Source organism: Cloeon dipterum, chromosome 1, assembly GCF_949628265.1.
Source record: "Cloeon dipterum chromosome 1, ieCloDipt1.1, whole genome shotgun sequence".
In the NCBI taxonomy this organism is placed as follows: domain Eukaryota; kingdom Metazoa; phylum Arthropoda; class Insecta; order Ephemeroptera; family Baetidae; genus Cloeon; species Cloeon dipterum.
Genome location: NC_088786.1, coordinates 14,253,228 through 14,280,471, shown reverse-complemented (window position 1 = coordinate 14,280,471; position 27,244 = coordinate 14,253,228). Strand labels below are relative to the sequence as shown.

Sequence of the window (27,244 nt, the reverse complement as noted above, 5' to 3'; positions counted from 1 at the left end):
TTTCAGGTCTTCCTACTAGTTTCCCATTTTATTTATATGCTTCAACTTTCAATTTAACAAAAAATTATGAATTAATGTCTGAATGTGTTTGTTAAAATTAAAATTATCAATTATAATTATTTGCTTTCTTTTCCCTACCTTAACTGACACAAGACAAAATCAAAATTACTAATTGTGGCTCATTTTTGAATAATAAATCTCATTAGAATTGCGGAGAAAACACTCTTGTTCATGCTGTTGTGTTTTTATTAAAATTGTGTTAGTTACTCTGGGATTAAAGATACAATTTTAAATGCCTCTGATCATGGAGTCTCCCAAAAATCGGAGTTGTAAATCAGAGAATTTTTTCCGGCAGCAAAGAAATAATAATTAAATTTACTACTAAAGTTTCAAATTCACAGCGCCGGTGAGTGATGAAATATTATTGACTGCAGTGGGGAGCATTTAAGTGACGTCATCCTCGGGTAGCCCTTCGGGCGGCTCCGCTCGCCATTTTCGTATGCTGAGAACCTTTATCGCAGCGCCAGCAGTGAGTGGTGCGGCCAATTCGACAGTGTTCGAAGCAAAAGAGTGCGCTGCGCTGCTGTGTGTGAACGAGCGCCAGTGCCGATCGCACCGAGAGAAGTGAGATTACAGTGGGCGACAGTTGTTTGTCGGGCCGACCGCCGCCGCCGAGGCCCCGTTTCCAGCCGATAACGCGTCCACCGAACGAGCGATGAGTGTGAAAATGGCAGGACAAACCATCAACGACAGGTTTCTGGCCGCCAGGCACAGCTTGGCCGGTCAGGGTCTGGCCAAATCGGTGTGCAAGGCCACCACCGAGGAGATGATCAGCCCCAAGAAGAAACATCTCGACTGTGAGTGCCAAATTCAATATTTTCAAATTTTCTCCCTCCCCCGATAATCCACACCCTGAGGAGGCAGCAGGGGGCGTCGCCGCCTATGGCCCCCGGGGGTCACGCAAGGTTGAACCTGAGAGAGCGACCGACGCTCCTTCAGCTCAGGTGCGACGAACGACCGGAATGCGCAGAATGTTTGTAATGAGTGACAGTGGAAGGCGAATAATTTAATCGATCGATCGGTGGGCATGCCGTCAGTTGTTGCAGTTTACCCCTCCGCGGTCTCGGCCCTCATGTCAGGTTGAAAATCGGGTGCCACCGTGGTTTTCCCATGAGACACGGGAGCGAAACTTGAATTAATTATCCAACTGGCAGGCATTACTCACGGAAATCATGCTTTGAATACATATTATGTAATTTAACATTAGTTTCGCAAGAATTATTAATTTGGGACATTCAAACTCTTTTCACATCAATTATATACTTAAAGTTTTCCAGAAAGATTTTCAGTATGAATGGGTTATTTTCAAAAATCCGGTTTACTAAATGAACAGTTCTTGTTGAAAATATTATTAAAACTTAAAAGAATTTCAGGGAAACAATATCGGGAACATTTAGAAATATGTTCTTTGATTATAAACGAAATAAAATTAGACTGCAAGAGTTTATTCATTAATCAAAGAACACAATAAAGTCACCCTTTAGAAATTACTGAAATATTAGTCATCACTTCGGGGAAGCATAGGATGACGGTTGTGTAATTGGAGGAATAAATAATTGCTCTTTTTTCTGAAGAAAAGGTGTTATTCTAAAGATAAACTCGCAAGGCTAAAATTAGAGTAAACAAGACACGCGAAAATAATATATTTGTTTGTGCACAAGAAAAGCGAATCACAGGCTGCCAATATTGATGCAAATCACAACTATACTTTACACACCTACTTTTGATTTTGATGAATTGGCAACGAGATCAAAAAATTGTCAACATTTATGGAATAGTGTGTACAAGCCGACGACATAAAGCGTTATTTTTTATCTATTTTCCCAGACAAAAATGTGTTAGGCTCTGTCAACTATCTCGTTTCTTGCGAGTAACGGCAGTTCTTTCTTAAAAGGGTTAAAGAGCAGACGACCGATAAGAAATAAGAAAACTTGACCGAATGACGACCAGACATGAATTTGCATTCGATCGGAATGCAGATAGAAATGAATGCGTTTTGCTTCTCAGCGGCTGATTTAAGCTCAGGTCAGTGTCGGCGCGATAACCATGCTGATAACACGATCGAAATAAGATTCTTATAATCAGTATTACTAATATTTATATATACACGTGAAAAAGGCAGAAGGACTAGAAGTGTAGTAAACGCGAAGGGAAAAATTCCTGCTGGTTGGAAAATCTCGTTTCAATTTGTTTCTATATTCATTTTTTGACACTTCACCAGAGCTTGAGAAAAAAAGAATATTTTGGGTAAATTTGATTGCCTCCACTATTGGCCCGAATTTATTTTGCCCTGAATCAACTCTTCCGGAAATTGCCCGAATGACTTAACCCTTAACCCAAACAAAATTGGATAGCCCATAGAATATTCCCGATTGGAAATGAAAATTACTCAAATGAAATGATTTTAAACATCCGAGGAAATAATTTTTGAATTTCTAAAAGACAATTTCAATAATTTGAATTTGATTATGCCCAAAACAAAACATTTCGACATAAATTCAAACACACCGCTGAACAACACACCAAGTAGCCAGAGTTCAGATTATAATTACGTATTTTCGTTTTTCAACCGATTAAATATAATCAGCATCAGCAGTCCAATTTTCCATCAACTTCTGGCGTTGGCATGTCATTTTTTTTGTTCAAAAACTTGAATTATTTTTACTATGGCAGTCGGCAGGAGGACTAATGAACCAATCAGAATTATTTGTGTTGAGAGTTTTAGAGTCATTTGATTTGTCACAAGAAACAGTTTGGAAGTTTAGAACTCAAAAAATCAACAAGCTTATAATCTAAAATAAATACATCTCCTCTAGGTGGATTAACCATGGAATGATAAATCTACTATAAAGTACTGAAAATAGTTTTAGTGAAGATCGTATGAATTTATCGTAAATCAAATGAATTGTTCCGGTATTTTCCTCTGCCTGTTCAGGTGATTTCCAATTTCATTCTGGAAACGACAGTAGCATTAAGGCAAATTACTCGGACATTCCTTCAGGTATTTCCGTTGGGGGGAAATACTATAGTAGAGCAGCGGGGGCCAGATGTGCGATAAAATTGGTTCCCACTGCGCAGATCCAAGATGGCGTCTGAATGTGGGAAGCAAAAAGCTCTCTTTGGATTCCAGTACAAGTGTCAAGAGTTTGTTTCTTCCAAAAGACACAATTAGTTATGAGTAACGCAAACTATGTCACAATATTGACGAAAACTTAGTTCTTTTTGCGCATTTTCACGTGACCGTTTTTTTTTTTGCGCCATACTCCACCGGACGCCAAATCTGCGCGTCGTACGAATCTGGCCCCCACTGTAGTAGAGTGCATTCGGGCAAAATAAAGTCGGGCCAATTGTGGTAACTCATAATCATCTGAACCAGCTAATTTCAAAGTTTGCTAGTTGTGAGTCGTCTAGAATAAATTTTTAATATTTATTGATACAATATTGGAAGAAAGCTCGCCGAATGCAACTACATTATACTTCAGCGATTATCAGCACGATTGCAAAAGTGCTATTTTCACATTTGCGGCCGTACGGCCAAGGTTGGTGTTGGGTGCTTCCTGTTTTTAATGACGAGGCCAAAAGCAAGGCAAAAACGGTCGCTGACCATTTGACGCGTTCCCATGTTAAATGCACCCTTTCTGCCTGTGTACCGCTGCAATACGATCGTTCTGATACGCCCCCAATTTTTCTCCACGCTAAAGGTCAAAAGAGCAACCGACTGCTTTGATACATTATTTGCAGATAAATAATGTTCCATCTTTTCATTTCGTTGGCCTCGTGTTTTTTCTACTCCAGCACTCCATTTTTCTTTACTATTTTTCTTTGTTTGACACCATGATGGGAAATAAACGGACGGCTCTCTGACATGAGTGAAATTGAAATTTTGGAAATCTATAGATATATAAAATAATGTTGGAGGTATTATATTATCCATTGGACCCTACAAATATGCATACTTTGAATTCTAGTAACATTATTTTATGGTGTATGCATATATTTTATGAAGAAAAGATTTATTTATGGAAACTACAGAATCTTTAATATGAACCAAATTTGGCACATTCCACATTCCAGACATTTTGTCAAAATTCAATTGCGATTATAACACAGCGTAGAGTTCGCATTGGAATTCCGCGCCTGTACTGGGACAATAAGAATTATGTCACTCGTCCCAAGAGGCATTTTATTCTCATTCTAAAAGCAGTTTTTTCTTTCGCTCCATTTTATCATTCTATCGTTACCAATTATTCTTACTTAAATGGAACTATAAAGCTCTATAGAACAAAACTTAATAATCAAATTGGAGCCGCATCAAACGAGAAATGATATCAATTAAAGTTAAAGGCGGCCGTTGTCTCTTTTGCTTGTTTTTGAGTTGATCGACCTTCTGGAGTCACGACATGTTACAAAAAACGTTTTCTTCTTTTCCCCCAACTGCATACCACGAATATATGTACGATGCACTTCTCGAGTGGGCGTAATAAAGCTGCAAGATAATTTTGCTATCAGCAGCACTCGGCCCACTCGTTTCATTGCCAGCAACGCAGCTAGACTCACTCACTCGCTTCTTTGTTCCCTCCCTGCTTTTGGAGCTAATAATTGCTCCTCACCACTTGACACCGACCGTGAATGAAAAAACGGTTTACTGGCGTGACGACGAGCTGCACTTTTGCATTTAAACCCTTTTAAAAACGTCTTGTTAACAGTGTTTGAAAATAAATATTTGAGAAGCTTTGTTTTCAAATGTGTTTCATTTTTCTTCATTAGTTTATTGAGCGTAATCTGAACCTAAGACTGGGCTCAGAAACCCATTATTCTTAGTCAGACTAAAATTGTTTCTATATTAATTTTAAAGCAGCTTGCTTTAACGTAATCTACGTGTTGGTATTGAAATAATTAATCTCTTTAATATCTTGATATTTGCTGGAGCTTACCAATGAATCCCAAAATTCTCGTAACGAATTTGTTGCACTTTAAAAACAAAATGAAAATCATATTTTTTTATTCAATCATACTTTGAGAAAAAGGCACGGACAACCTTTTTCTCACTACCTTTTCACATCCACGATCGAAGAGAAAGCGAGAGCAAAATTATTTCAAAATCAGCCGCGATCGATCAATTGCACCCCTGAGGTGTCGTCGGGCGAATCAAGTGGCGATCAATTGCGAAGGGCAAGCGAAAGCCGTGCTTTTGATTGTGTGCGTGCGGCCAGCCGACAGGTCACGTGACACCCCGCGCCACTGGGAGATGGTGATGATGATGATGCTCACAACAATGCACACCAAACGAAACTCGACTCCTTTATCAAAATGATTATACATGAGCGAGAGGCCGTGCCGCTGCTCTTCGTGAAATCGGAGCTCAACCAAAAACATCAGCTGCTCTTCGTCAACTTGTGCGCACTTGGCGAGCTGCGTTTCGTTCAAGGGGTGTAAAGCTCATTTGGAAATGCAAATTGAGGCAAGTGGGAAATTCTGGTAACCTAGTTAAAAATTTTAGAGACTGATTATCATGCTATGCTTGTTTGTAAACGATTGTAATTTATAAAATATATAATAATTGCTCTGGTTTCCGCTTACCATTAGAGTTAATTACTTCACACATCTTAAAAATAAATTATTTTTCCTGCCTAATCTGTTTGATTTTGAAAAATTACGAAATAAAAATATTACGGAATTAGTAGCTTTTATAAAAATATGATGTAAGAAATTTTTATTTTATGTCATAATATATTCGTCTTATACATTAAATTTTGTTTATTAAAGGGGGACCGACTTGTCAAATTCTAATCGCTATTTTTTATTGTTATAGGACACTGGAGTCTTTTCCAGCGCTCTGTGCCGGGGTCATGTTTCTTTTATTTCTTATTGATGCCGCACCCAAGAGATGGACTCACTGTAGAGTAGATCAGTTTCTAATGATCAATGAATTTAGAAACTGATTTTTACTGTCATTTTTCTCAATCTCCCGAGTGTTTTCTCTGCTCAATCAGCCAGCATTTCATTTATCGAGCCAATTAGTTTAATTACATCTTGGCTAATATTTCAACGGGCTCTGTAATAGTGACATCTAAAATTATGGTTTGCAATACAATTCCGTGATACATCAGAGGGTGAAAATAGTCCCAATATCTGAAAATTGCTCCACCCTTCAGTTTTGATTTAACTCTGATCTGATACTAATCGGTCGGCTGTGAAATGCGCATCAAGTGCTGGGATTAACAATTAACTCAATCAGCATTTTGCAGCATGGTTTAAGCGCTTGTAATCGAGAGCCCGTGATTTTAATTAATCAGCCGCCGGTCGAAAGTGATGACTCACATATGCATGCCAACCAGGATCAATTCTCTCGGCCCTGAAGGATGAGAGAACTCCTTTCGTGAATGTGGCTGCACTTCTTGTCAAAATTTATCATCTCTGCTCACGAAATTCATTGTACGTGCAGTTATTTGAGCATTACTTATGATTTATATTATGATCTTTGCTAAAATTTATACAATATTAACGCTAAAAAATTCTGGAAACAAGAAATAATTCTCGTCATAAGACATCAGGAATTCTAACAAATTCCCGACATTTTGCTTGCAAGCTTCTTTTTAATGGAAAATTGAAAATGTTGACATTTAGAACTGGGGCTGTTAGAGTACAGTCGAAAAATGCTGTCGGTTCGCAGGTCGGTGCTCGCTTGAAATTTCCTCTCGTCTTTTATGGCTTCCCAAAAGTTGCATGCCGCAGAAATGTAAATAGACAAGAATAGCCGTTATGAAACACTCGAAACGATCCGCTATCGCACAACGCAGATTTCTAGCTACGAAGCTTTGCCAAAAATCATCAGATTTTGCATATCTTAAATTAATCAAATTGTGTCCGAGTTCCAAGTTTCCCAAATATTGTCAATTGTATGTAATGTCAAATTTAATGTTGTGTAGTTTGTAATTTAGTATATAGATATTTTGACTTTTGGAGAAATAGAAACGAATTGAATCGAAAGTGGAAAGAGCATATTATAAATTTATGTTTAGGCTTGTTAAGCTGTTTAAAATTTTAACAATCAAGGTATATCTTGAAATAATTAGGGAATTGCTTGAGGAAAAAAAGCAATAAAATTGTTGCCACCTTGTGAGTAGTAGAGATTACCTTGTGGATGATTATTTAAAAAAAATACTCTTGTGTCTATTGTTGACTGTTATTTCCAAAATTCTATACCATTTAGAAGTTATGAGAGGTTAATTTAGAATTCTTTCATTGAATTCATTCTTGTGATGCCAAATGATCAGTCTCTGAATCGCCACTGTTTTTTTAGTCTCGAAATTCTATACAGGCGAGTTTTCTTTCTCTTGAATTCAATTTCCCGCAAACCACTTTGCTCGAGTTTAGCCTGAAGCTCGAGAGTCGACACTTTAAGCACCCCTGAGTGCAGACACCTTGTTACAAACGTAATATTACAGCCCTGGAGGAAAGCAGCTGATGTAATGCGATTGGGATGACGGCATGGTCGCCATGGCAACAGCATTATTTGACGCGTTTCGGTCCAAATAAGCATTGGAAAAGACAAATTATTTTTCACTCAACTATATCAATATCGGTTCAATTAGTACGACCAATTTACGTCAATTTTATAAAATTAAATTTGTTTGATTGATGGATTAAAGTCAAACTCAACAAGGGAAATAAAAAACTTTCACTCATGTAACTCATAAAAAATCTCAAAAGTCAAACCTTTTTTTGCAGCATATCGCAGTCACCATTTCAGCTAATAAGTGTTTTTGTTCATCTTTGTTTAGTTCTGCGTTTAGTTTCCCATAGGTCTCAAAGCATTAATCTTCCTAGAAACAAGAGAAAAATATAATTATCTTGCTTCGTGTTTCTTCTAAGTTAGCACCTTATATCTTGTACATAATCCATTTCTCATAAACTATATTTATATATCATATTAGACGAAGAAGAGGGGATGAAAATGATTTAACGACACAAAAATCGAAGGAAGGAAACCTATAAATTGCCGCAAAACAACCGCTTGGCAACTGACGGGGACCGCGTGCAGGCACTATAGCGGGCAAAACGCATGCACACCGCCTTGCGCGCCTTGAATGGGGTGCAGCATATAGAGTATTGATTGCGTGCGTGTCGCCCTCCACTGGTTGTGTGTTGGGGCAGTTCACCCGAATTGAGCCGACGGCGTGTGCAACACTCGTTTTGTAGGATTAATTACTCAGGCTTCGCAAATTGTTGCGTTCATGCTACTCACAATCAGCTCTGGTTTCGTTTCACAAACCTTGTCAGCGAGTCTAAGTAAACATTAAAACGTCTCGTAAATTAAAAATTAAGTTAAAGAGCTGGAGGTTTTGAAGCACTTTTACTTAAATGTATTCCTGGCTGAAAAATACATCAATACACATTTTCACAAACTACATTGCGGTTAAAAATAATTATCATTCAGTGTAGTCAGCACAGTTTATTAAAACTCGTTTGCCAAATTGCAGCCAAGTGAATTGGCATTCGCCGCTGGGGAGCAATTATTCAAATGGAAAGACACAAACGGACGATTTGCGTGTTGTTATATTCGTCTGGGTGATCGGCAAAAATAGCCAGCGTAGGTCGATAAATGGCTGGAGCCACGAGAGGATGCGGAAAGTGACCGAGAACAACTGAGTTGGCCTCGTGGGTGAGTCAATCCAAATGCACTGCCCCGCGAATGTATGCGTTTGTCAGCCGCTCTCACTGTCTCACTCAGCTTACTCTCTCGAGTCACTGACAAATTTTAATGGTATAACGTTCTGTGTAAACAGGCAGATATATTTCTGTTGGGCTGATGGCAGATAAAACACGTCTAACTCAATTTTGCTGTTTTAGTCACAATGATTATGCAAAAACTCCCAAGGTCAAACAATTTGCTATCTAACTTGCAGCCTTAGGTTCAATTTATTTATTCGTATTTTTTATCCTCTATCTGAACGTATTTTTTGGATCATCTCAGTTACTTATCTTAACTCCCATTAAGTCATAAATAACAAAAGATAAGTGTTAGAAAGAGTCACACGAAAGAAATGCACGTATATTCGCAAAGTAAATAATGATGAAGTTACGTGCTTATATAATGTTTGGTTTGAAAGAATTCGGTTCGGAGGCCAATTAGCTTTTCCAGTTTTGAATCATATCCAAAATCTGCGCTGAGGCCAAAATTAGTGTCACACCGGCTAATTCTGAATGGGCGGGCAACCGGAAGCGCGCGGATTGTTTATTGAATTCTCGGCGGCATTTGGAAGGACGCCGACTGACGCTAAAAATAATCTCGGGCAACAAATTCGGCTCCATTCATCGTAGCGAGAGAGAGTCAATGAAGTCGGCGACCGAAATTCGCAGTCTGACAGAGTGGTTTGGCCTCGGAGTAAAGCGAATCGAGCCGTGACTACCGAGGCACTGAACTTGCCGGCCGGCTTTTCCGTACACTTTCTGCCTTTGCGTGCATCTAGTTCACGGTATTCGTGTTGCTCTGCTGAGCACTCCTCTCCACCGGCGTTTTTATCGCTTCTGCGAAAACCCTAACACTCCCTAAAACGTTTGCTTGGACAATCTTCAAATAAAGTAAAACAAAGAATCATATAGCTGTTCAAAAAAATGCATGGAATTACATAAGTTAAATCGAGATAAGAAAAAATCTCATTTTCTCCCAAAATCATATTATTATTTCATGTTTTAAATTTTTCTTCATAAATCATGGCAGAAGGCAGAACAACAACGATTCTGATTTCTTTAGCTTTGAAATTGAAACTCAAGTTAGCAATGAAAGTAAAATAATCAAAATAATAAATATTGCTTGTTTTTATTTGTGATTTTCCCAAAAGTACCCTTAAAACACCCCCTATATGTTCATAGGCACGTGTTTAGTTTAGTTTGCTACTTTTTCATTTATTCCAAATAAGCAAACAATTCTGTTATTAAATTTACTGCTTACCGAGCAAATAACAATCAGTTTAGTTTTTCGTTTCAAAGATATTAAACTTAAAAGTGTGATTTTCCATTTCTATATTCAAGGAGCTATAGAAATATAAATGTGTTAAAAACATTAATTTATAATCACTTTTAATTTCTCGAATACATACAAAAATAAATTAAAGCCGGAAAATATTATTTTTGAGATAAACTTCCTTCACTTTGTAACTTCCAACTAAACATCACATGTGTGTATTAATTTGATTAATTCAGCTTCCGTTTCAATTTGACTCACGACGTATTTGCATCAGAAGAAAGTGACTGAAGACTGAATAATCAATGGCTTGCAGAATGAATCGCAGATGCTGAATCGGGATACTGTTGTAATATTAAAATCGCACGCAGAACCCTACATGCAGAGTGTGACGCCGGCTGGAGTAGTGAAAGTGTACGTTTTATAACAAGTACCGCCGCTGTGTCATAACCTGAGAAAGAAAAGAAACACTTTCGCTGTCGATATGCGGCACACATTGTTGGCGGTAGTAGGTCAGAAGCGAATTTTGCTTCTTATCAAATTTCTCTTAAATTATGAGGGGTATTTTTAACAAGGACCTTCCCAACTTTGTTTCTTTTCAATCACATTAATCTAAATCAAATTTGATAATCAGCAGTCATCACCCATCAGACCAGAATGCTTTCCTCTAGCATTGATAATAATTACAAAATTCTAACGATGTAGAAGTTAAAAGAAATATTTTTCTATAAATTTCAAACCTAAATCTGAAGAATTAAAGACTGCTTCAAATCGGCGTTGTGATTCTGAAACCGAAAGCAGTAGGCGTTTGCTCACTCAATAGTTAGACTAAAGACACGGTCAAGGTGCTATTTGGGTCACCCAGCTGGTGTTTCAATCACGCGTGGTGCAATTGCTTTCTTCGCTTTGAACCAGTTCATGAGCCGACAGCAATCGTCTGCGCCGAATTTCAATAGAATCAAATTTTGTTTGGGGATCCAGTCTTTCATGAAACAGGGCGCTAATATGACGCCCAAATTCATGAAAAATTAAATAAATAATGACGATTATAGGGCAAGAAGGATGAATTCCGTATTTCATTAACTATAATAAAAGAAGCAAATTGTTGTAGTGTCCAACAAGCAATTAGGTTTTTTTTATAAAAATTAAATATTTAAAAGCACTTTAGCACATATCGTTTTCAGAGAAAAGAAAGAACTAAACGATGCCTGAAAACCGAAATTTGACCTACCTTAGTTTTAGTTCAAATGATTGACTTCCTGATATCAAAAATTTGTTGCAGAGGAGTAAATCCTTGAAGACACTGTCAAAAAAAGTGTGCAGACTAGGGTTTACTGTTCCGTTAACAAACCGACTATCTCTTTTAGGTTTTTCCTTTTGATGTCGGCGCCAACTCGCAAAGGCCAAGGCTGAAAGATTTTTACGTAATGCTATTTTTAAATGCACTCATGCTACATGCAGTGAACCGTGAGATTTTTATCCACCCTGTATGGTATGAAAACAAAAAATAAACAACGATTCAATTTCCTTTTAGTTAATTGGGAAAAATATTCATCGTTTGACTTTAATTAGCATCATGAACATAAAACTCAAATTTAATTCCTTAATAGAAGTCACCAATTTTTATGTTTCCATTTTTATCCGCATTTTTTAACTATCACACTATTTAAAAACTGAAATATAATTTTGTATGTCTCAATCCAGATTCATCAACGTTTGGTTTTTCTAACTTTCAATCAAGGACAATACACGTTCAATATTTTGGTGTCCACGATTTTTATTTTTGCAGGATTATGTTGAAATTTTTAAGTGTCATTTCACTCATAATTCAGAACGATATTTTAATCTTCTGCATTTCTAAATTTAAATGAACTCTTTTCTCGCCCTATAATTTCCCAATTTGCCTTCAGCACAACAGCTAATAATAAGCAAGTATGCCAGTTTTCACTTGCACTGATTGAGAGAAAGGGAAAAAATATGAATTCCGCGCCGCAAGAAGAGCTGCACATCCTGTCTTAACTCGAGACCAATTATTGCAGCAGCATTTGATTTTATCATAATTGTCATCTGAGCAGAGCGGAAGTGCTCGTTTCGCGTCGAGCTAAAAAAATCACACGATTCCGCGAAATTAGGGCTTCTTTGCAAACATAGATGTGCGCCTGTGACGCACGAAAGCGACGTGTTAAACAGAAAGCAACCCAATGAGAAGAATGGAAAATATGAAAATAGATAAGCCAGGGAGTCGCAGCACCTGAGGCTGACACACGTCGTCTTGTCGCGGCAACCTCACGCCACAACTTGTACTATCGTTATTATTTGGGAATTCTTCACTCTAGCCAGTAGCCAACTGCCCTCAAGGTTTTGTTGACCTGCAAGGCTCATCACATCTGACTGAGGCAAAATAAACAGGGGCTGAAAGAGTGATCTGAGTTTTGGCTATAAAAATATTTCTGGAATTTATTATTGACTTCCCAACGTCAGACTCCAAAAGGTGGTTAATTAAGCGACTTGTAATGCTCAAATTGCTCACATTTTTGCTCGAGTAGGCGTCGCAGAGAGGGTGCTTTCCTTCCAAGCCTGTGCGAAAGGCCAATTCATTAGACCACATTGGCCAGTGCGTGTGTCCTCTTTTCTCCTTCTCTACTGACGTGTGCAAAAGGGAACAAACAGCGCCGGACCATTAGCAAAGACTTCAGCAAATAATGAGTGAATCACTCAGTGTAATTGAAAACAGACCCAGTTTTATAGGCAAATATTACTGTTCCAAATAGAAAATATGCAAAAAAACATAGATATTATGTTTTATTCATATAATATAATATTATAATATTGCTTTGGTCCTCCATTATTATTAATTCGTAATGGAGTATTATGGTAAAAATCAACACACTGAAAATTAATTCGAACCCCTTGTATTAGTGAGAAAGACTTCAACTTGATTAATTTTAATATGCATTGCCGTTAACAATGTTACAAGAAAATTCGCTATGAACGATGTGTTTTGAACTTTTGCGATTGTTCTACAAGCAGTTACCACGCAGACTATGATTCAGTTTTGTTTGTTCAGTGGTGACCTTTCCAAGTTTGAATCATAACATATGCGAGCATGTTAGTTATCAAACACACTTTCTTATCACACATTTTGTTATTATTTAACTCTCAAACTGCTTTGACTGTTAAGGAATATTTCTATTAGCTTGTTCTTGATATTTTAACGCTTGAAATCAAAAGACATTGGAATTTTCTCACAAAAAATACACATATATATTTAACATTAGCCTGGTTGAATCGGGTCAAACACTGCTTTTTAATAAAGTCAATGTGCAAAATGCTTGGCAAAATACCAAAGTAAAAATAGATAAAACAATCTATAATAAACTAAATTATTAAAAGCCGATAAAACTTCCAGGAAAAATGATAAGAAAATTACAAGCTTGTAAATTAATATTTCGGTTTTGAAACATCATTTACTTTTAGGGTATTTAATCTACGTTTACCTTAAAACTTCAAAAAAGGGGCGTGAAAGGGTGAATTGAAGACACTCTAACGTAAATTAAGGAATTCATTGTAACTACGTTGTTGGTTTTGGTCCGTGGTGCACGTGAGGTGTTGTTGGGACGGTAGTTAAGAACCATTTGCGATCTAACTGGACAAAATATCAAGCTATGATGCGTTTCTTTTCTTATTTATGGGTTAATTCCACAATTTAGAATTTAGTTGACTCGATAATTAATCAACCCTGGCCTGGCTGTCTCGCGATTTTCAAGCTGGAACGTGTGAGTACGCTAGCGGCGAAACGAGAGCTGACACGCGGCGGCGATTGTAGGGCAACAGAGTAGCTGCGCTGGCAGCCAGTGGCCTAGCTTCAGGGCCGGCCAATCGATAGGTGCGCGCCGGCTCCCTTGGTCGACTGCCGCCCCGCGTGGCCCCGCTGACGCACCCTCCGCGCCCCCTAGCACCCTCGAGGAGGGCTGTAAGGATGGGTTGTCTGCTGACTTCGGACGCTAACGCCGGCCAAATGCAACTGCCATAATGCAGGCGAGACATCGGTGGCTTGTGTCACACATAGGGCGACAGACGAAAAATCAATATCAACACTACTTGACCCACTTTGATAAAACAGCGTGCTTTGCCGATGATGACAATGCTACTCCCTAGGAATGACTTGTCTGGGTTCAACTGAAGAAAATAGCATATGTTTTTTCTCAAGCCAGCTTTGTTCTTTTGTCGATGCTTTCTTGAATATTTGTCTTATAAAGCAGAGAGGAGAAAAATTTGAAATCTCGATCAGTTGAAAAATTAATATTTTCCCGAATTTCCAGATTAATAGAACTTATCTCCTAACTTTATTGGATAACAAACATTCATTGGTCGTTGTATGTGTGGTATATTTTCGCTTAAGTTTCTTATTCTGATCGATTGGCTCTAGTTGTATGCAACAGAATCAAGGGAGATTGACTTAAGAAACTTAATAATACACAATTATAAATTTATGACTCACACTTCTCCATATATTTCATTAAATTCTGATATCTATCGGCACAAACGATCAAATAATATGATAACTATTTTTTGTTTAAATATTCAGGATAGAAAAATTTTTAAACAATCAATTGATTACAAGTTAAACGCGCCGTCAAAGCCATTGATTAGCTCAGCGTGCTCAATTTTCTCATTAGACTAAGCATGATAATGATCCTCTGGGAGCTGATTTTTGTTCATTCATGCGGTGGAATGAGCCCGACGAACGGGGCCAGTGGCGATTATAGTGAGCGCCATTCAGCCAACCAGCAGCCTCTGATGACAAGAGGAGCGAGTGGGCGGCGGGGGTGGCGGAAGTGGCTCTCACACCACTCTTGCTATGTACATTACTGCTAGTATGGCACTATCGATTTTGCGCTACTGTCGTTTCTAATATAATTTTTGCGGCTGTAATGTCTCAAATAAATAATGTAATATTTGTAACCGTTGAAAATTTAAACGTTATGGTGTGGACGATTATGTCTAAATTTCGTTATTATGTTATTCAAAGCAGAGCAATTTGATTGATTACTGGATGTTTGCCCAAAATTGACCGTCAAATTTTACAGGTTACTGAAAACATAACTGCTAGATTAAAGAACAATTTAGGCATTATGACAACGAAACTGAAACAATTAAGCCATTTTTGCCAAAATGTGAATTACTTTTTAAGTTATATTAATTTAACATATTTGACTATGTTACCCGTTACCCCCCTATACTATCTAAAACGTCGGAACTCACAATCAGTTGCTTTTTGAGAAAAGCCTCTTAACTTTGAGCTATAAATTTCTTTCAAACTTAAAATCTTCTAAGATAAATTTGGTGGAAGAGTTGACCACTCTTGTCCATAATTTTTGCATTTTTTTCAATAGTATTCTGCTTAGATTTCTGAAAAGATGCGGCGGAAAAATGTGTGGGAGAAAGCAATTTCACCATCTTCAAACCGCATTTATTGACCAATCCTTTCCGTGTGTTCCAGACCTGATTCACTGCACGAATGAGCCCAACGTGAGCATCCCACAGCTAGCCAACTTGCTGATCGAGCGGTCGCAGAATACCAACTGGGTGGTGGTGTACAAAGCGTTGCTCACCGTGCACCACCTGCTCTGCTACGGCAACGAGGTATATTAAATTAAAGCGTGCCCTTTGTCCCCCGCTTACTCCGCCGTTTAATCTGTTTCGCAGAGATTCACACAATACCTGGCATCCAGCAATAGCACCTTCCAGCTCAGCAACTTCCTCGATAAAAGCGGGGTGCAAGGTGAGCCCTCAGATTTACAAACACACCTGCCGGCCTTTTTAAGTGTCGGTGAACAGCGGCAGATGACTTTCTCTTTGTGCAGCTAAACCTATTTTAATCTCAAGCTTAAGCTCACTTGTTTGCACTCTGGCTGAAGGAAAATGTTAACCGTATTGGTATAAATTGGCAAAAAATGAACTAAATAGTGATCTATTTAAGATCCCCAATGGTATTTTAAGAATGAAACGACCATGTTAAAATCTCCAGTGTTTAAGGTAGCTCTGCTGACTGATAACTCACTGTTTGGTGATCTGTTGAAGGTCTCTGTAGATCTATCCATAAAGGCGACTCTCGTCTTGTATAAAATGTACAATTCCTTGAGCCAAATTTGTTTCTGCTATAGTGCTCGCAAACAGAAATTTCATCGGCGCCACTTTCACTGCATTGAAAGCTGCTTTTTCGTACTTTAATCAAACTTACAGAAAATACCTAATTGCATTCTTTCTATCTCTTTTTAATCCTTTGCTGCGTCGCACAAAAGCCGGGGCCCAAGTTGGTGAGTGTTTTCTCTATCTCTCTCATATCACACCCTCGTCATCCTCCTGCCTCACAATTACCCTCACAATATTAACAAAAATGCCATTTTCTTTTGGCGCTTCAGCAATTTTCACTCTGCTAACGGTCAAAATTAATTTATCTTCTTGAACTAACTGCCTTGCACGGTCTGTTGAGCGTCGGTAATTAAGTCTCGCTATTTTTGTAGGATACAACATGTCTCCGTTTATCAGGAGATACGCAAAGTACCTCAACGAGAAGGCCCTCTCATATCGGACTGTAGCATTCGACTTCTGCAAAGTCAAAAGAGGGTAAGAAGCTCTTAATCAACTCTTAAACGAATATGTTGGCTTAGCACTATTTTGGAAATATTTAAACACTGGTACCAGGCACCTATTTAAAACAAATAAAATATACATTGAAACTTCGTTAAATATCATGTAGCATGTAACCTAATGAAATTTTAATATACTCTTCTGGGTTTACTTTCCAGGAAGGGCGATGGTACCCTGCGTACAATGAACACGGACAAGTTGCTGAAGACGCTGCCTGTGCTGCAGGCGCAGTTGGACTCGCTACTTGAATTTGATTGCTCAGCAAATGACCTGACCAATGGGGTCATCAATATGTGTTTCATGCTGCTTTTCAGAGACTTGATCCGTCTGTTCGCTTGTTACAACGATGGCATCATCAACCTGCTGGAAAAGTACTTTGACATGAACAAGAAGCAGTGCCGCGATGCGCTTGATCTGTACAAGAAATTCCTCATCAGGATGGACCGTGTCGCTGAGTTCCTCAAAGTCGCTGAGGTACATGCCTCTAGATTTCGAGAACGATATCCAACAAAGCCAGAATTGTCGCCATCAGTCTATTTGATGAACAATTTCCCTGGTTACCAGAATGTCGGCATCGACAAGGGTGACATTCCGGACCTCACAAAGGCGCCTAGCAGCTTACTCGATGCTCTTGAACAACACCTTGCAGCCTTGGAAGGGAGGAAAGGATCTGCTGCCAACACTCCGACTCAGGGCGCAAGGTATTCCTCAGCAAATGCTCACTCTTTGCAAGATATCACAATTCTGGAAGCACAAATCACTAATATTGCCTCAAAAACACCACGTTTCATCGTACTTGGCAGTGGCAACTGGATTAATTTGGTGAACTAGAAGTTAAAATATGCTGTAAACTTACGAGTTTAAAATTACACTGCCAATTTCGATCTTTATTTGTGCTGTTCTTTTTTTTTTGTTTGAATTTGCTTGATTTTGGTTGTAGTGGCTGAACATTTCCCAATGACCAAACCTGCCCCTTTTGTAGCGCTTTCCAGTATTTACTACTCATCCATCAGAATGTATAATATCTAACCATCTACAAAATCATATATTCAACTTTAGCATTAGCTGAATGGAATCATTGCAATTCAGGTATTTAAAGGCTGTGGGAAAATTACAAATCTCAAGCCATTAGAGACGTGTAATTTTTACTGCAGCTTAGTCGAGCAAACCTGCGTTTTGTGCTAAATTCTGATGGTAGTTCTCTTCCCTGTTGTTTAACCCCTGAACCCACCCTGCCAAACCCAAAATGCGCCACTCGACCTACCCGATGTAGAAACAATCTAACGTCTGGAGTTTCCGCCCTCTCCTCCACTAGTTCTGCATTTGGTTCGGCCGCCAGAACCGAGGCCGCGGCTGCCAACGGAGCCCTCGCGGCCAGCATTGACGAGACCTTGCGGCGGCAGGCGTTAGCAGATGAAGAGGCCGCCCTCAACGCATACAAAGTAGTAAGTTATCCTAACTTATCACTTTTAAAGGCTAAAACCTATTGTCTATGAAGCAGGAGAAGCAGTCAAGTCCAACCCAGAACAACAGTAGCACAAACCCATTCTTGAGCTCGCCAACCAACTCTGGCGCAGCTGCAGTAGATTTCTTCGCGACGCCAGACCCTGGCGCAGCACAGGTAAGAAAAAATTAAACTTCTAATGCCGATATTTTAACCAAGCATAGAAGTTAACTTAACAGCTTCTATTCTATGAAATAACATTTTTTGACAGCTTTTAACCATTCGTTTGATTGGAAGCGAATTAACTATCAAAACTCCAGTGATTGCCTAGTCTCTTAAAATGCCATATTGTCCGAATACATTCTCCATTTAAATTGCAACCTCCAAGTACCTCCAAGCAACCAAAATTTTTATTTTCCAAAATTAATCAATGACAATAATGTTCAAGGCGAACAAAGCGTCAGACGACCTTCTGCAACTGGCTGGAAACCCTTTCGCGGACATGTTTGGAGGCCAGCCCGCACAGCCAGCAGCCGCCGCCGCCGCGCCCACAAATATGTGGGCCAGTAACGGTGAGGGTGGTTCCATTAGAGTTAGTCCTCAAGACAAGATTCACTATGATGTTGTGTACTTAAATTGGCATGATATTAGTCGAGAGCACTCGGGGCTTCCACGAGTTTTTAGTTATAATGCCTTCATCATATTGTATACAAAAGTTGTCCATAGTGGAAATGTCTGCCTGAGGCTCAGTTTTTAATTTTCTATTTTTAGTTGGACTGTTCTCTCATTTTTTATTTGTGTGTTGTCCCATTTGTGAAACACAGGTTTCTCAGGCGCCTCTCCTCTCCCTGCCGCCACTGCCGCGGTCGGATCAAACTTTGTCTCTGAAAAGGCGTTCAGTTCTGTCTTTGGAGATGCAAGTGATAGCTGTAAGTTGATGTCTGTAGCTTTTGCTTTTGTACCAAAAATTTACACTCAGTTTTGCTTCCTTTTGATGCGATTGATCAGTTTTTTCGGTCATGGAGAATGCCTTTTCTCTTACTGACTAAGCCCTTAATAATAGGATGGAAGAAATATTCAATTTCCAGCATTCTTCTTGTAGCAGGTTTAGAAACAAGGAAGAGTATTTTTTATTAAAATATTTGCTCAGTATAAGTATTTCATTCTCCACCATCTTGTCACATTTTAAATCTTACCCTCCAGGACAATTGTCCTATTTTTAATCAGTGGACTATTTCTCCCAATCCTATTCTCTTGACTAACCAAATTAAACTCTGTCTGTGATCGAATGAGTGAATGTAAAAAAGTGAAGCCTTTGCCCGCCATATATTAAGACGGTTTTGGCCTAATCTCTGTGCACGCTGCTGGGATTTGTGTCGCCAGCCGATCCAAATCCGTTTGGCGCCGAATTCCCTGCAGCCGCCGAGGCTGCTGCCCCCGCCCCCTCTGAACCCCCCTTGTTTGGCACGCCGTCCAAGGCAAAAAGTGCCTTTGATGACCTCAACGACAGCATCTTGGCCGCCCTGGGCGCCTCCCCCTCGCACGCCGCTCCCGTGCAGCAGCAGCCCCAGCCGCCCACAATCGTTTCCTCCCTCGTGCCCCAAAGTGGCAGCCCTTCGGTTGCGTTCGGATCGCCTGCACGCCCAACAGGTGACGGTTTGTACCACACACTTGGTGTTGCGCTGACGGATGGCTCGCTCGCAGCCTGTGTAGCTATCATCTGAGCAGTTGTTTAGTCTCTCCTATTGTTGCACTGCTATCAAGAAATATGCAACCCAAAATCATTACGGGCAAATTTTGACCTTGATCACTTTTAAATTTTTAAAAAGCATTATCTGGGTTTGAGTTTGATTTTTCCTCAAATCATGTGATTGTAATTTACTGAATTTCAGAAGAATTATGACACTAAATTCTAAGTGGCGTTAAATCTGCACCGTTTCCAGGATTAATTGCAAAGCACATATTTAAAGTAAAGTGGGAGAGATTTTAAAAGAAAATTTTTTGATCTAACATTAAATAAAATGATTGTCTTAATTAAAAATAATAGTGTCTAATTCTTGTATATTCATTTTATCTACAATAAATATAACACATCCTACAACACTCCCCTGCCCCAGAAAAAAACGAAAAGATCTATTCAATGGACGATGTTGCTCGTTTCACCACGAATACAGAATTGGATCTAACAAAATTGGACGATGTCATCAATTGCCGAGTATCCATTTTTCTCAATAATACCATCCCATCTTTGATGCCAGATTTTGAGTGGTTTTTAAAGTATTTTTGCATGTTTTTTATCAAGTTTGAACAGCATGCTCTGTACATAGACTTCTGTATGAAGAATTTCAAGTCAGGTACAAGTACATGACTACGGAATTTCCTGCAAACCGCTTATTAATCAAAAATTGACTCGGTCGTTAACCACTGTCTTCTTCACAAAACTCTGCTCACCCCACCAGTTGTGTCTCAGCATTGCTTTACGCTGCTTGGCGAGATACGAAAGTGCCTTCGCTGTGCTGCTCATTTTCCCAAATAACCGTTCATTCTTGTTGCAGCCGCTCAGCCAGCCCCACAGGCTGCCACTGGCACCCTGCTCACCGGAGACCTCGAGTCGAGCCTAGCCAGCCTGGCGGACAACCTCACCATCAATAAGAACCAACAGGCTCCCAAGTATTAATGTTTCTACTGTTTTTGATCAGATGATTTGGGAAATATCGTGATACTTTTGAGTTGTTTTTGGACAAATAAAGAACTCTTTTTTTAGTCTTTTATTTATAATTAATTGAAACAATAGAATTTTGGCTCCATACTACTGCACATTAAAATTGTTTTCATTATGGTGGAAATAAAATTGAATGTGAATAGCTAGAGCAAATGAATTTTTTTACATAGTATCAAAAGACTGATGGAAATAACATCACAAATGTTTCATTGCTCTTCCACTATTTAATTATTTTAAATTTGACAAATATCTTAACGCAACTCATACTACTTCATAGTTTTACCATCGTTATTTTGTTTTAATTTAGACCTTAAGCACGAGTGAATCTCAAGAAATTTGATTCACAACAAATTGTCTTGTGCAGGGGAGTGCAGTGGAACTCACCTAAAAATACTGCCAAGCCAGGCACAAACTGGACTCCGCAGCCGATGGCGGCCACCACAGGTGCCAATTACCGACCAATGGTGAGCAGAGAATCATGAATAATTCTTAATTTCCCCAAGTTTCTTAATGCATGCCGTTAGTTTTAAAACCTTGGCTGAGACTGAAATTGTACATTATTGCACAGGGGTGTATCCACATTATTTCAGTATTATTTGTTTTTCAACATTTTTCAACACATCTTATTGGCACCAAATGCATGCATGAACATAATATTGACTGTGTATTAAAATATCATTTTATACTCATTCTCCGGTCATTTAACTGTGAATCGACTGTGATTATTTTGTGTCTTAACTCATCATTATTACTGTTAGTTGGGAACAATATTAATGGGGCAACTTTAAATACTGACTTAGATGCCTAAGGTTTTCGAGATCTAATGTATCAGAAAAGGCGAACGCTGGAGTTTTAAATCTAGAAGTTTGGCCTTGCCTTCAAAAGAACCTTGATTTAGCTAGTTCCGATTTGTTAAGAATGTTTTCCTTCTCGATTTATGCTAATTATTTGTTCCATTTTTTCCTCATTTTAGAAAAAAAATTTAAGCTGTAATCAAAGATCACTCAGATTTTTAAAATTTATCTCTAATTGATGTAACCACATCTCTAAAGCATTAAAAGAATCAAAAGACTTAAAAGAGATTGTTGCCTATGGATGGATATTCAGCCCTAGTCATTTGAGTTGGCATGTTTTCCCGCTAGTACTTTTTTATTTCTTTTACGTTACGACTGCTTGCCAATTGTAGGGCCAGGGCATGCAACTTGTCCAACCTGCTCCGCAAGCCGTACCCTTCACCACGTACCCTAGCCCCCAGGTCTACCCTACGATGGTAAGAAACACACGATTGATGCGTGTCACTTGATCCACTTTCTTTTGAAAACTCTTCCTTAGATTAGATTGCATTGTCTTGCTCATCTTTCAATTTTTTTCCTGTGGGCCCTTCTTGCACTGTAAATATTTCATCTTGTTAGACGTGATTTGCTGGTGTGGAGTCCCGTGTACATCAACTGGCTCTCAGATTCACTCATTTAAATATGTCCGGCGATTGCAGGGAATGTGGCCTGGGGGAATTCAGCAGCCAATGATGGCGGCGCCTGGAGCCCAAATGATGCCTGCAGCTATGCCAGCCCAACCACAACAGCCCCAACCTGATCCTTTCGGTGCTCTTTAAGGTTTGTCTGCAATCTATCGTAAATGAAAAATTCCTGAGAATGCATTTCAAGCTCAACTAACCTTATTCACATGGTTCAGCTTTTCTAGCTGCTGGGCTTTCATTTTCAAAGTTCCACTAAATTTTTAACTGATAGTTTATACTTTTAACCAAAGCCAGACGAAATTTCCATAAGATTGGGAAATGCTTAGCCTCCGACTGACTGATAAATTATTTTTCAGCCCATTTTGTGTTTACTAGAAGCGAAGTCGGTGCAATACAAGATGATGCAAACTAGACAGAAGAATAATACCTGCTGGAACCTCAATAAGCGTGAGAACTCATATTAATTTGTCGGCGGCGCTCACTCAGAAGTATACCAAACCACTATCAAAGGTATTAAGTCCGCATCTGTCGACCACGAATCAGTCTTGTTTCAGCGTTTCACTCACTTTCCGTTTCAATTTCGGAGGAAAACTTGTGTGCGAATAACATTTTTAAGCTTCTTGTAAATAACACAGATGCGAGTTGGAGCTGAGAATTAGAGGGCTTGTTGATCTCAGTTGTTCCATTACTCTTTAAGTTACACTTATTGACGTACACACACAGCGCATTATCGGGCGAACTCAATAATTAATTGTAATTGTAAACACCATTACGAACCGAATGAAAGAGTGCGAGACAAGTTGAGTGGTAGTTTAACGCAAAACCTAGTTGTTTGAAGACAAAAATATATATATACCAATGTATTTGCGAAAAATGTATAAAGGTAAATTAATGAAACAATTACTGTCCAACAGAGCACTGTATTTAAGGGTTGGAATACTTAGTGAGCTCACAAGAGAGGCTGAAAATACAATATTGATTTTGAAAGTTATATAAACTCTCTGCGAGCGTTTTGGGAATTCGCCAAATAAAGAACGTGCATGCGAACAGCTTGTAGTCGGTCCACACACTATTGAATGGTTTTAGTTAGGAGAATATTATCAAAGTATTTAGTGCAAAAACGTGTTGTCACACCAATTAAAATGCATTACTCACAACATTAAAAGCGCAGTCATAGTAAGCTGTAATTTAATGTTGATGTCAAATAGTCAAGAGTCATGTAAACGAGCCAGACCAAGCACCAAAACCACATTTGTTTGGTTTCTGTTCTGGCTTAGCATAATATTTTCTTGAGTGCAGTTTGAACAACGAGTGTGTGAGTAAAATCATCATGATATATTTTAAAGTAAATTGCAGTGATTGTATTCATATTTTCATCAAAAAAGAAACAAGTAACACATCTCTGACAATGAGTGATTGTGTTGTCTAAGAATCAGACTAATCGCCTGTATGCTTGTGATAAAATTTAGTTTCGCCAAATCCTTTTACAGGGACTTGATTTTACGTGTATATTAGTTGTTATTTTAATATGTATTCAAGTGGAGAAAACGAACCAATTATTGTATCATAAATGTAAACAGAAGACTGATTCATTCTTGGGGCGCAAATGAATCAAAGCAAATCTTAACCTCGAAAACTCGAAATTTTCTACGAATAGGTCCATAATGCTTGAATCATACTTAAAAACGGCAAAATCTGGAGGTCTGGAAGCTCGGCTTTCGTTTAAATCTTGATTGGAGTCTGGTTGTGAGTTTTCACTCACTTTTCAGAGAGAGCTGGAAGATAAAATGACAATGGAAACTTTCTTCCATTTGGGGTAGAACAAGTATTTATTTTTCTTGCAGTCTTTGAATCAAAGAACTCGCCTTAGCAAACAATAAAAATTAAAAGAGTCAACTCAAAATTTCTCCGTTTATGAACATAGCAGACCTGGCGTACACGTAAGGGAAGCTTGCACAAATTTCGAGTTTAACAGCACTATTTCAAATGTGAATTGAGGGCCCTGAGAAGAATCGGTTTTCAGCGCACGCTTGCGCCTCTTGATCGGATGCAGTTAACGTCTAGATTTTGTTGACTAATTTCGCGCGTTCCAAGTGGACAAGTCTGCCGGGTGCATAAATTTATTATGTGTACATAGACCAATGATAGATATGCAGGAAATCGAGGGGAGTCTTCTTTACATTCCACTTAGTTCCCCGGTTGGCTTGGCACTTTGGATTTGTTTTAGGCACCTGCTGCCGAGTGTCCATCGGATTGGTTATTGGTTCTGTTACCTGTTCTATCCTAGAACTGGTTGATAAAAAAGGAACACTCGCCAGACAAGTGCCAGTGATTCAGTTGCTGCAATATTTTTGTCATGTAGTTTTATATTTATTGGTTAACTGCGATTGGTTGATGGTGTAAATCAGAACGGTGAAAATGATATTTATGTGGATGTTTATCGACAGTATGACTAACTTCTGCAAATGGAAGAAATACTGAAAATAATGCAAATGCACAGCATAATAGTTTCAAGCCTTTTTTCCGTTCTATAAAGATGGATGCATGCCACACTGCTTTCACATCATCATAAATTTTCAGTCTTCTGTTCATTGTTTTCTGTTACTCTAATCAATAAGTGATCGAATAAAGGAAATGTTGCAAAGTATATATTTATTTGGTTTTAATTTTCCATTTTATTATTTATATTCGCACATCACATGCGATAATTTACGTAGAAAACTCAAACTATTGCATTAAAGTTTTATATATCAACTAGACTGTTCAATCAACGCACAAACACTGGAGTTTAAATCGTTGGTAAACGCTTGGAATGAAAAATTCTTGATGACCCTATCGCGACACTGTTCACTCAAGTCACCTATCTCACCGTTAGCGACTTTAACCATGGCCGCCGCAAATCCCTGGGGCTCAGGTGGACACAAAAAGCCAGTATGGCCGTGCACCACGGTCTCCTTGGGGCCTCCACTGTTAGCCGCTATCACGGGCCGACCAAGGTACATGGCCTCCAGGGGCACAATGCCAAAGTGCTCATTTTCAGGGGTATACACCAGCGCAACGCAGCTCCGCAAGAGCACAAGTTTGGCTTCGTCTGAAGGCGAACGGAGCAACGTCACCTGAAAACATTTTGTTTTCAAAGTTTGGTAGAAACGTGATTAGAATATTATATTGCAGAATTTCCGTGACATCAAGACAAAATTACATTGACGGAATTTTATTTCAAACTTTTACATTTTCTTTAAAGATTTTGTGACCCTGATTTGTAGATTAGTTTCGTGAATTGTTCACTTTTGCCCATCTCGAAAGAGATGAGCCTATAAAAAAATATACAATCTTGAGCATCAACTCAATTTTCAGAGCTCAGCAGCATTATATTGGATTTTTTACCTTTTCCTGAAGGCCATGTTCTTCAACTAGCTGCTGCAGCTCTTCAAAGTGCTGGATGTTCTCATCAACTCTGTTGTCGTAACCACCGGCCATGACTAGGTGCACCTTGGCAAAGGTTGGCTCGTCCAAGTTCTTCTGCATGTGGGCCAGTGCCGACACAGCCAGCCCAAGGTTCTTCTTGCGCTCATAGCGGTTGATGGAGAGGAACAGTATCACGTTCTTGGGCAGTTTAACCCCTGTTACCTCCGCCAGGTCCAAGTGCACCTTAGTGTCAAAGAAGTCCGTGTTGAGTGAGGGGTACAGCACCTTGGGCTGGACACTACGCAGTCGTGGAAAGGTGTCTGAGAAGACGCCTGAAGTGAATCTGCTGTTGACCATGACCACATCTGCCTGGCCGGTGGTGCTCTCCTCCAACCAGTTCAACGGACCACGGTACAGCTGCTTCAGACGGCCACCTGGCTTACTCAGAAGCTGGTCTGCAGGATTGAAAAGTTAGGAGGAGTCGCTGCGGACGGCAAGGAAATCGCAAACCTGGAAAGTGGCAGTAAAAGAGAACCTTTGCGGTGCTCAGCAGTTTGATCACGGGCACGCAGACGGAGATCTGATCACAGAAGACGACCTCAGGGTCGAGTTTGCTGAAGAGGACGAGGTAGATGGCGGCGTAGACCATACGCAGGTAAGCGCAAAGTGCGTAAAAGTGGCCGAACATGCTCCTTGGCAGCCAGTCGCCGGCCACGGTAACCTTCAGGGTGCCGTCCCTGGTCTCCGAAAAGCAGTGGCCAGGGTCATGATGCGATGTGACAAAGTGCACCAGGTGACCCTTCTGCTGCAGGGCAAGCCCAGCGTCCACCACCAGACGCTCGGCGCCTCCAATGCCCAGGTCAGGGTGCAGGAAAACCACCTTTACCTAAAAATATTGCAAATTTTTTAAACAAATAAGTGTGGAGTTTTTTCTTAAATCTGGGATAAAATTATTAAATTCAATAAAGCAAATAAGATTGTCAAGTTTGATCAAATACATAGACATAAAATGTTTAAAAACAAAAGTATGTATGTATCTATAATATTTTGACAGATCTTTATCTCACCATGATATCAACTGAGATCACAACTATGAAAGTTTTAGCTAAGTGAAACTCAAACTTGACACGTCGCCTCCATGCATGAAACCATGAAATTTAACCAGGCACTACTCAACTCAACTCACAACCACTTCGAACACGAATGATTGTGATGACTGTAAACAAAGTGAGCCCACATGATTGAGTGAAGCATGGCACCGGCGCACTTTCCGACTATTATGGAGATGCAGACCTCTGGTGGGCAAAGTAGGAATGCGCGAAGCGCGCGTGCTGTGTGCTGTGCTTGAGGTTATTTACCCGTAATAACCAGTCATGCTCCCAGTAGACAAATTTTATGAACTGACCTCAAAATCACCCACAATCAGTTATACAAAACACGAATACTTTCAATTTCATCTTGATCGTGAGCCTTGCCCTTGGGCATAAATTAATTTTCAGACGTGGGAAGTTC

The 27,244-nt window shown here is 39.3% G+C and overlaps 3 protein-coding genes across 10 annotated transcripts in view; 2 read left to right on the top strand and 1 right to left on the bottom strand.

Moving 5' to 3' along the window:
- Window positions 1-27,244, top strand: part of jp (junctophilin) — a 74,403-nt gene that overhangs the window by 38,854 nt on the left and 8,305 nt on the right. The window lies entirely within an intron of this gene.
- Window positions 520-24,973, top strand: lap (like-AP180). 8 transcript variants are annotated; one of them, XM_065476362.1, is made up of 17 exons: window positions 520-857; window positions 15,531-15,673; window positions 15,737-15,812; window positions 16,333-16,347; window positions 16,555-16,657; window positions 16,840-17,155; window positions 17,246-17,382; window positions 17,955-18,126; window positions 18,183-18,302; window positions 18,574-18,697; window positions 18,950-19,054; window positions 19,509-19,781; window positions 20,681-20,795; window positions 21,212-21,311; window positions 22,034-22,117; window positions 22,340-22,460; window positions 22,681-24,973. In XM_065476362.1, exons 1-16 carry the CDS (start codon window positions 716-718, stop codon window positions 22,457-22,459), a joined length of 2,145 nt encoding a protein of 714 aa, XP_065332434.1. In that variant the 5' UTR covers window positions 520-715; the 3' UTR covers window position 22,460; window positions 22,681-24,973. The 8 variants fall into 8 exon arrangements, with proteins under 8 accessions (XP_065332434.1, XP_065332435.1, XP_065332433.1 ...); XM_065476363.1 differs by having other exon boundaries at window positions 521-857; window positions 18,180-18,302; window positions 19,509-19,775; XM_065476361.1 differs by having other exon boundaries at window positions 521-857; window positions 18,180-18,302.
- On the bottom strand, window positions 24,673-26,942 carry Alg2 (alpha-1,3/1,6-mannosyltransferase Alg2). Its single transcript, XM_065476371.1, has 4 exons — window positions 26,800-26,942; window positions 26,243-26,618; window positions 25,712-26,187; window positions 24,673-25,440 (listed from the first exon to the last, which is right to left on the bottom strand). The coding sequence occupies exons 1-4, from the start codon at window positions 26,800-26,802 to the stop codon at window positions 25,075-25,077; spliced, it is 1,221 nt and encodes a 406-aa protein (XP_065332443.1). The 5' UTR covers window positions 26,803-26,942; the 3' UTR covers window positions 24,673-25,074.

Coding starts and splice junctions, on each gene's coding strand:
- Alg2 (XM_065476371.1), bottom strand. Junction 26,188..26,242: donor CTTTTACTGCCACTTTCCAG/GTTTGCGATTTC, acceptor TCAATCCTGCAG/ACCAGCTTCTGAGTAAGCCA. Junction 25,441..25,711: donor AACATGGCCTTCAGGAAAAG/GTAAAAAATCCA, acceptor AAATGTTTTCAG/GTGACGTTGCTCCGTTCGCC.
- lap (XM_065476361.1), top strand. CDS start 716: ATGAGTGTGAAAATGGCAGGACAAACCATCAACGACAGGTTTCTGGCC. Junction 16,658..16,839: donor TTCTGCAAAGTCAAAAGAGG/GTAAGAAGCTCT, acceptor TTTACTTTCCAG/GAAGGGCGATGGTACCCTGC. Junction 18,698..18,949: donor AAATATGTGGGCCAGTAACG/GTGAGGGTGGTT, acceptor TGTGAAACACAG/GTTTCTCAGGCGCCTCTCCT.